General features: G+C 35.1%; 2 protein-coding genes across 2 annotated transcripts in view; one reads left to right on the top strand and one right to left on the bottom strand.

Annotated features, from left to right (window-relative positions):
* Window positions 1–335: 335 nt before the first annotated feature.
* LOC119075416 (oxygen-dependent choline dehydrogenase 1-like) lies at window positions 336–3,114 on the bottom strand. The gene is made up of 10 exons (XM_037181859.1): window positions 2,940–3,114; window positions 2,768–2,845; window positions 2,590–2,708; window positions 2,329–2,527; window positions 2,131–2,256; window positions 1,945–2,069; window positions 1,526–1,696; window positions 1,017–1,452; window positions 729–957; window positions 336–664 (listed from the first exon to the last, which is right to left on the bottom strand). The coding sequence occupies exons 1-10, from the start codon at window positions 3,088–3,090 to the stop codon at window positions 373–375; spliced, it is 1,926 nt and encodes a 641-aa protein (XP_037037754.1). The 5' UTR covers window positions 3,091–3,114; the 3' UTR covers window positions 336–372.
* A 4,655-nt stretch (window positions 3,115–7,769) lies between these two features.
* Window positions 7,770–9,600, top strand: part of LOC119075417 (metabotropic glutamate receptor 8-like) — a gene marked incomplete at its 3' end in the record, with an annotated part of 28,015 nt that continues 26,184 nt past the window's right edge. Inside the window, exon 1 of the mRNA XM_037181860.1 lies at window positions 7,770–7,817. Coding sequence (XP_037037755.1) covers window positions 7,770–7,817 — 48 coding nt within the window. The remainder of the gene's footprint in view (window positions 7,818–9,600) is intronic.

Genomic DNA, 9,600 nt, shown 5'->3' with positions numbered 1-9,600 from the left:
GCTGACATACTGCCAAGTTTCAGTACCCTTTTTGGAGTGCCACTCATGGTTGAAGTGTGTTGTTTCTACCTTTCCATCGATTGGCTAGTCGAATCTGACTGATAATTCGTAAATTTATCTGGGTAATTAAATTCATGTGAGTCAGCCCGTTGCGAGTAAATTTTAGTTTTCTTTGTTACACAGTCGCTGATATAAAATTAAAGAATGAATTAGGTGGATTAGGTGGATTTGCATTAACAGAACAAGTAAATTGGTTATCCTGGTCTTTCAGAGAAGATTGTGAGAACCAGGTTTTTTTTGTTTAGGTAAGTAGTGACAACTGAACCAAGTGTGATCTACTTGAAGCATCATCCTACGCATCATTTTTTTTATTTAAAAGTAAAATACGGAAAGCAAAAGTCCAGAAATTAATGTAAATGCGACTGTGTTACTCACAGTCGATTTTGATCCATTTGATTCCGGAGTTGTATCTGGGCTAAGTGTGGTAGTAGTAGTTGTTGTTGTTGTGGTGCTTGATGTGGTACTAGATTGGGCCCCATACAAGTTAATAATTTCCTCGGCAGCTTTTTCGGCTAACATCATGACCGGCGCGTTTAGATTGGCATTTGTAACTTCAGGAATAACCGAGGCGTCAACAATTCTCAAATTGGACACACCACGAACCCTGATGTGCAATCAAAATGAAAATTTGTTCGAGTGTTCACTTTCCTCTCTGTTGATTTACAAACCTGAATTTCGTGTCGACGACTGATGCGTTCGAGTCATCCGAATCAGATCCTAGCCTACAGGTACCCACCATATGAATCCAAGAATAAGTGTCTTGTCGCATTTTACAGTTCCAATATTCGATCGATAAAAATGTAAATGCACTGCATGCAGGGTCGGGCGGAGCGGAATATGTCAAATTTATACGTTTAAAAGCATCAGTCTCCACTATTCGGAAAATGAAATTTACGCCTAAAAGCGATAGTCGTTGTTGCTACAGAATTTTCTTATTAAAATAAGTATTGACCTACCATCCAACATAGCAGTAACATCGTCAGGATGTGTTAAGAATTGGTAATCGATTAAAGCCAATTCAACATCGTCTCTAATTCCGGCCCTGTATTTTTCGGTATCTAATGAAAGTGTTCCTTTGCTCCTCGGACGACCAACTACATTCAAGAAAACGATCTCCTGTTCGCCGTCAATGCTGATATGTGGAGCAATTTCAAGCCACAGATCTGGCCATCCAGGCTCCGCGACCGATGACCTAATGAAGCACTGAGGACCTTCCGGAACAATTGATAAAACTCCTTCGCCCTTTTCGTATTCTGCAAAGATTTTTTCCGCGTCTGAACTTCGAATTGCCGGAAACAAGGACGTATCGTTGACCGTAAATCCAGTCATAATGAAACACACATGCTCGCTAAGGTTATTTCCCACTGCTTCGATTGGAACTTTGACTGGAATCTGAAGTAGAGAAATGGAAATCCCACCCAACAATTTATTATTTGATTGGTCAATGCGTTCGATTGGTACATACTTCTGCAGCATTCAAAACGGCTACGGGGCCGATGCCAGATTTCATTAAAAGTAAAGGTGAAGAAAATGCTCCTGCGCTTAAGATAATTTCCTTTTCAGCATGGGCCAGTTGTGGGAATCCATGTCTTGAGTAGGCCACTCCATAAGCCTTTTTGTTGTCGTCCAATAAAATCTAACGCAAAATTTAAGAAAATGTTGGAGATTTCTAAGTGGATTTTGAAGTTAAAACGAAGAGCGCAAGACTGTGACTTAATTAATGCGCTAGCATTGATATTTTACGTGCACTTGACTTCACGTAGTTTACTTGGTCTTCTTCTTACTGTCTACCCTTTACTAATCATTAAGTGTTTGAGTTTTACCATTATGTCTTATGATGGAGTGCCTCTTTCTTCGAAGTAATTTTTGTCGGAAATTATTTACCTCGGATACTGTCGAATATGGCAGCACTGTCAGTGTATTTCTAGTATGTTCGTACGGTTTTACATACTCAATGTATGAACTGGACCGTCGGCCACTTTTGCTAGCAACGTTCATTGGTGCGAAGCCTTACCAATTTGATCATTTACAAACAGTTTAAAGACAAACAAATTTAGCAGAAATTAATACCTTCCCTTTGAAAACCATTTGGATCTCCGATTTCATATCCAAGTTCTCTTCCAGCTTCAAGCCAAGTACCGAGGATAGGAAGCTCACTGGTATATACTTCAATTGGGCCATCGTTGCCGTAGTAATCTACCAATTTACCACGACATGTACATTTTACATAAGCTCCAAGTCAGTGACAAAAATTACAAACAAAATTACCGTCACTATCATTGCCATACTTTGGCCCGACAAAAGTTTCCATTCTTTTGAAGAACTTTAAAATATTCGTGTAGTTGAAACTATCATCGTTCAGCAACGTTGCCCAATTGTCGTAATCTCTTGGACTGCCTCTTGAATGTACCATGTCGTTATGGCTTCCTGAACCTCCTAACATGCGACCAGTGTGAGTTAGTGCGACCTTTTCAAAACCGAAAATTCACTTCGCACGACGAGATAAAAAGGATTTTCGCATCGACTTACCCCATCACTACTCAACGCTGCATTAGCTTGGGGAACAGTGTTGAAAAAGTAGTTGATAGATGGATCGCGCCCAACATCAGCCGTAAAATATGGAACGTAAGTTGCAGGAGGAGGAGAGCCTACAAAACATTTTGCATGAAAGTTTTGAAAGAATGCAAATATGGTTCGATCCGAAAACCTCCTGCTTCCAACAACAATACACTGTAATGCTCCGATAACCTCCCAGCTAACACACATCCAGCGGATCCACCGCCAACTGTGCGAAGAAAAAAGTTATTAGTCACAAAAGAGATGAACGACGAGATAACAAGCATGTACGTTATACAACCGTAGCTTGCACAGTCACTCACCGATAATGAAATCGTATTTTTTTACGACTGGAACGTTAAATTCACTTTCCAACTCGACCATCGTATTTTTTAGGTCGGTTTCACGGTACATTTCTACATAAAATTGGAGTAGCAAGGGAATAGATCCCAGGAAAAATTCCGCAATATTCATTTGTTAGACCGTCGACCGTTGTTGAAGATGTAACTCAATAATAGACTAAGTTATAATTAAAAACACAATCTGAATTATTGAAAAGATAATTGTGCGCCTTGTATGATAATGCAATCAGTCGGTCTTAAGACCACTATTCATCTATCACACACAGTTGTTTACATTTATAGGCTAGCATTTCACCAAATTGATAATCGAATCTTGCTGATCTGAAGTGAAGAACAATTCAATAATTTTATCGCGGCAATTAGATTCACTGGAATCACGCCGATGCGAGACAATTTGCTTCCTTTGCTACTGATATGAATCGTTATTGTGGTGACGACGGATGCCAGTATAGCAATCAATTAAATATAATCATAGTTCATATTGCAACTGTCTATTAGTAGATTATTGTCGTCTCGAAGTATATAAGAGACGTGTACGAGTATTAGTACTTGTCCGAGTATTAGTACAAGTCTCGAGTAAATAGAGACGTCAATACGTTTTTTTATCGCAGAGGATAATAATGTTTCATAAAGCATAACGGGAAATTTCTCTTCCGTAAGGCAAAGGTTCGTATAAAGCTCACAGTCTTTCGGTTTGGCTACTTTTAGCTCTCCATTTACAAGACATTTCTATTGTTTAGATGACTCTTGCATTGTTTTAATTTCAACTATCAACTTTAAACGTCACACTATTTCTGATTTCAATACTTTTGTAACCAGAAAATGTAAAACTTGCGTCACTACTTTCTCTTTTAAGAGCTTTTTGTCTGATTTGCAGAAAGAAGGAATTGGTGCGGAAATTTCAATGGAAAATAGTAGATTATGTCCTTTTTCGGTGATAAAAGGCGCTGAAGGTAAGGCCTATAATTGAACATAATTTCAATTGTCAATGAATGTCATCGAGTGATGACTAGTTATTTGTTTGACAAGTGGCGGAAGTAAAAAAACATTCCATAAGAGAGTGATTAACATTTTAATGAACAAAGTTTTAGATCTCTGACAAAGAGAGGTAATAAAAATGATTTCAAATTTTAATCAAGAAAAATCTTACATTTCAATTGTTGATCCTAATGTATGTTCTGTATACGATCAAAGTTTTCAAAGAATTCATAAATTTTTGATTAGACGGACAATTACGCAGTTAACACTCAGCATAGCAACCTAAATCAGTTCTATATGGAAGTGGAAGTAACATAAATTTCATTATATTCGTTTAATGACTGTATCTATACTACATTTATCCCATACCCTCTCAAAATGAAATGAAAACTCCTTGAATTCAGTCGATTAATATGTTATTAAGTATCTATCATTTTGACCTAGATACCCCACATCCCATGCATCTGAAATTACCACACGTCAATGTTGATGATAAAAACGAAATGATTTAACAGTCCATATTGTAATAAATTGGGAAAATAAATGATGTTTTGTTATGGAAGCCTTTTGATTTCGGATTTTATTTTATTTTATTGGCGTTTATTAACGTGTTATATGTCGGGGAATGTTTCATTTCCTTCGATTAACGCATCATAATTGTTTATGAAAATAATAAAAATTGGCAAATTTAGCCAGCATCAATCAAATTTAGCCAGCATTAATCAGAACGATTAATTGCCCTATGGCCTTTTATTTGAGGTCAATCTCACTACAGTTGCTTGGAATCGATAGAAACAATGCAAAATCATTTTCCATTTTAGTATCGATATTTGCTGCAAACTCGTGTACGTAATTGCTCATTCGTTACAACACCAAATTTCAAATTAAAACAAATTGAAATATTGAATGCTGGTGCTCAGTTGATAGCATGTGTATGGTTCAAATTCTGTGGAGTATTTTCAGATTTTTGACAACGCTTTAAAAAATCACTCTGATTTTACGGATTGAATTTGCTGCACATAACATGAATTTACAATATCAAAGTCTGTGAAATGACATGTGCAACTTTGAATAATTTTACATACATTTCCAACGAACATTGTACAATTTATTCCGTTTTACCGTACGCATTATTCATTCGACTTGCTGCTGCAAACACAGCTTCTTTGTGGAATGGATATCTTTCAGAAAGTTGCAAAGTTACGAAACAAAAAGTGCAAAACTTGTAGTGGAAAATTTTCCTTTTTTTTTAAATAAAATTTCTGCATGTTCACCTGGTCAGACTTTCGAATATATTTCACATAAGTATAACAGCATTTCACGGTGATACCACTTTAAATTAATTTCAATAACAACATTTAGTAAACATCCACAAAACAGTTGGAAGTGCATGTTGTGAAGAGTATTTGAAACGTAAATTGACACTAATTCGTTTACGAGTGTAATTATATTCATTAAATTTTATATTTATTTTTAGCACTGAGCATTGGGTTATTCGTGTTGTTGAAGGGTTGCATCACTTAAAACGCTATAAACACAGGAAAATTATGATCTTTTTTCTTTATAACGGTAATAAAGTAAATTTTAGAGTGAAGCACTTGAAGTGTATACAAATTTTCGGTGTAACATGACTTGGAATAAAATTATCTTAAAAAAAATACGCAACTTCAGTATGAAATACCTTTGTATATACATGATAAGCAAAATAAGACAATCGCGATGAACTTAATCCACCAAAAGAAAAAAGTGAAATTACCCCCGTTGGAATCATTAAAATGAATCCAATTAAATGAAACAGCAGAGCCGGGCCGTCGGTATTGTCTAATGTAAAAATTAAAATAAACTTTTGTGTATTTCGCCAAAGTGCCGTTCCACGTAGTGTCTATATGTTGTGTGTTACAAAGAAAACGAAAAAAAATCTAATTGAAATTTCCTTTTATGATTACCCTGAGAAAAATTCGTTTAAAAAAAAGGAAAACTTGTCTGGCTGTGCCGTGAACTTAGTTGTTTTAAAGCACAGTTGGAAAACTTTCTTCACCTTTTTTCTCATTGAGTATGTATGTGTGTGTGTGCTTTGTGTTTTTGTACCGAGACATGCTTTATTTATTATTCCTAGAGTGTATGGTGACAATGGAGTGAGTATACGTAGTTTCGCAACATTATGAGGATGAGCAAGAAAAAAAAAATGTTTATTTCAGGTTCCATAGTCGTTTTGTTTATTTTTAACTGTTCGAATTTTTCGTAACAATCTGTCTGAAGTTAATTCATAAATAATCTCTATTCTGTGTACAGTTTGTCACGCAAACTAAAAAAATACAGCACTTTTGTGTTCAACAATAAAACTTTGTCATACGATAGATAATGTTTTCCATAGCGAGAAATATATATATCATTCCAACTCTGCTGGTTTCTTAGGTTAACAGATTTCGGAAACTGTACAAAGTACGGGACTATTAAAAAGCATTGAGATGACTATAGCGGTGCCATTCTTCACAGAATTGAATGTTTTTTGTGGTTCATTTTTGCTAGTAACTGTTTCATGCTATTTTGCTAAAATGCGACTAAATGGATATTTTGCACAATAAATAGATCATTTTAACAATAATTGTCAGCACAGGTTGACAACACATCGTATACGCAAAGGCATAGCTACAGTGTAGACACAAGATAGTAACAAGAAAATATATCTGAAAATCCAATTCTACACTGTTCCATGGCACTATTGTACATAAATATGGTCACACCCACCTATTTAATTAAACGTTCAGTTGTCTAAAAGATCAACGTCTAAAAACCAAACATTGCTCCTGAGATGTAGTTTCGTAAGAATCTAATACATAAGATGATGCAACACGGTTGTTGTTTCGAGCCGAACACGTACAATCTTAGTAATACTAATAGAAAATGATTCAAGACTTGATAATGACTTGTTAAATACAATGGAAACTATAGTCGTCCAATAAATTATTTTGGTGCAATCTAAACGGATTTTTTAAATTTTCAAACTTAAAGTCCACTTTCTATTAGTAACAAAAAGGACTTACAAAGTTACTTTTACTTTTGCAAGTAGTGACTGGCCTTTCCCTCGATTAAACACAAAAAACAAAAAAATTTGTGCGTTTTTTAAAATCAGTTCACAAGATTATGCCAAGTGCGACAACAAAGGTGATAGTTTCGGTCATTTTAGTATCCGGCAAAAAAGCCGAGGGTAACATCACTTCAAAATAATCCCAAGAGTCATTTACTACTCACATGAAACTTAATTCTTAGGTCTAATCATTTGAGGTTAGCATACAACTCAATCTATCTACCGAAACGACTTTATAACACACCCTGTCCATAACATTTCTTACGCCTTACAGAAGTTCTTCATCGAATAAAGAAAAATAATTTTTTATGGTCGATTATGTTTTATATATATTTAACAAATGCCGTTCATGAATGTTGGTAAAAATAGTGGATTTACAATATTCTATAGAAAACAGAAGATTTTCTATTGTAACTGCAAAGTTACGATGAATGCGGCATGACAAGTAAAATTCTCTGTTCGATAATGAAGTGTCTCGCTGACGCAAAAAACTATCAACAAAATTAAGTGAACACTATCAAAGATATACATCACCCTCTATATATGCATCAGCAAAATGTATCGCATACTTTTCATGTATAGACAGCAATAACAAAGATCCAATTACTTAGAGCTACAATACATTTCATTCTAATTCTCCTACTATATGCGATGATGACTTTGTTGAATTTCCTTCTTTTTCCAATTTTTCGCCATTCCATTAGACATTTATCCAACGTAAATATATGTATGTACGACGATGGATCGATGTGGCGATAGTGGCAAACTCAAAAGTAAGTCATTTTGCTTTTCGTTCTGAAACAATGTTTCTGATTCGCATCATTTTCATCCTTAGATTTTCTAAGACAAATAAAATAATGCCGGATAATATAGACCAGCACACACCAGTTCCATTGCTTTGCGATGGATTCCATAACAACATTTGAAATCGCTATGACATACATATGTTCTTAATAACATCAAATTTTGTAACATCATCTGTCGCTATATTATGTGACTTTTGTTTTTCTTGTAACGCATCATAGATTTTCAAGACTCCTTTTGCCCTCGTTTCACTCCATTTTCATCTCACTCACATATCATATATGTAGCCAACAAGAAAGTAAAAACATGAAATTTGAAATCTTCCGCCCAGTTGCTTATGAGATGCTCGTAAAGCAATCTATACGAATGGATATATAGGTATAAAATACAAACAATTCCATCAATGTACGTTACAACCATCACTCACACCCGGAAAATAACCGCCACCCGAAAAAAAAGCATTTTATCTGTCGAGCAGTTGAATGAAGTTTGGGTGAACGGTAAAAGTTACAGAAATCAGAAAACTTTCAATCGGTTCTCTGTAGGGCATTTCATTTCCAGGCAGTGTGGTAATAAGATGAAGAAAAAATGTATGAGCGTAGATAAAGTGTACAGCAACGCACAAAAAAGTCATAAAAATATGGTTTAAGTTGAGGCATACCATAGGGGTTGTGCGTACAGTGTTTGGGAAATGCTGGGCTCGTTAAATTTATGTTATTTTTGTGTTATTTTTTATAGTTTATCTATAATGAGCCGAGAATGTCTAAAGTTGGCAAAACGATATATGTGTACAGTAGCACGTGCTTCGCATTTTCTGTTATGTTCTGTTGAAATATATTTTTTTAAATTTTAGATACTACAGCCAATAAAACTACACAACATTACTCCATTTCCTCACCTTTCTTAAACTTGGAAGCACTTCAGATTATATTCGACTGCGGCTCAGAGATTTTTTCACATAAGATTCATTTGTTAGTAGTTCAAGGAAGGATTCAAAGAAGAAATATTTGCTCCATGTGTTTTCACCACTTGCTCGACATTATTTTGTCGTGTACTTAGCAATAAACTGTATTTTCTTTATTTAACTTCCGCTACATTTTGCTGAAAAGAAAAATTCATCATTAAATGTGAGATTTTTCTATTCAACAAAATTAATCTAAAAATGACTTTTGGACTCTATGTGTCAATGAAGGCAATTTCCGCACAGAGTGAAATATTTTTTTTGTTCGAGGACAGATTTTCTAGCCAAAAATGACGTACAAGCATATAGGTTAATAACAACAAAAGTTTACCTGCTTCCTCTGCAAATCTGAAGATCTTAAACGTACAACTCCTACGCACAATAGGTCTTTTTCGCATCGACAAACCGAATTACAGTGAACGACATCTCACAATGACATTCTCTGAAAAAAAAATGACAGTGAGACATTTGAGATGTCGTTCACTGTAATGCTAATAATTTTTATTTTTTTTTGGCGTCGCGACTTAAATTTCACTCATGTAAGCAACAAGAAAAAACAAACATTTCAAATCGAAATTCCTTGATTTTTCCACGCGAGCAATGTCTTGCAAAACGAGTGTCACAATATAGACAAAAAAAAACAATTCAAAAATAGCTAATTTGCAATAGATGTGAGGCGAAGCCGAGGTTGACAACGCATCGTATGCGCAAAGTTCCAGTTTAGGCACAAGTTAGCAACAAGATTTTATGTACAGGAGCGTGATCTTCATTTTTCTAAACGACATTTCTGG

Source organism: Bradysia coprophila, unplaced genomic scaffold, assembly GCF_014529535.1.
Source record: "Bradysia coprophila strain Holo2 unplaced genomic scaffold, BU_Bcop_v1 contig_205, whole genome shotgun sequence".
Taxonomy (NCBI): Eukaryota; Metazoa; Arthropoda; class Insecta; order Diptera; family Sciaridae; genus Bradysia; species Bradysia coprophila.
The sequence above is the reverse complement of the archived record's forward strand: the minus strand, read 5'-3'. Positions and strand labels throughout refer to the sequence as shown.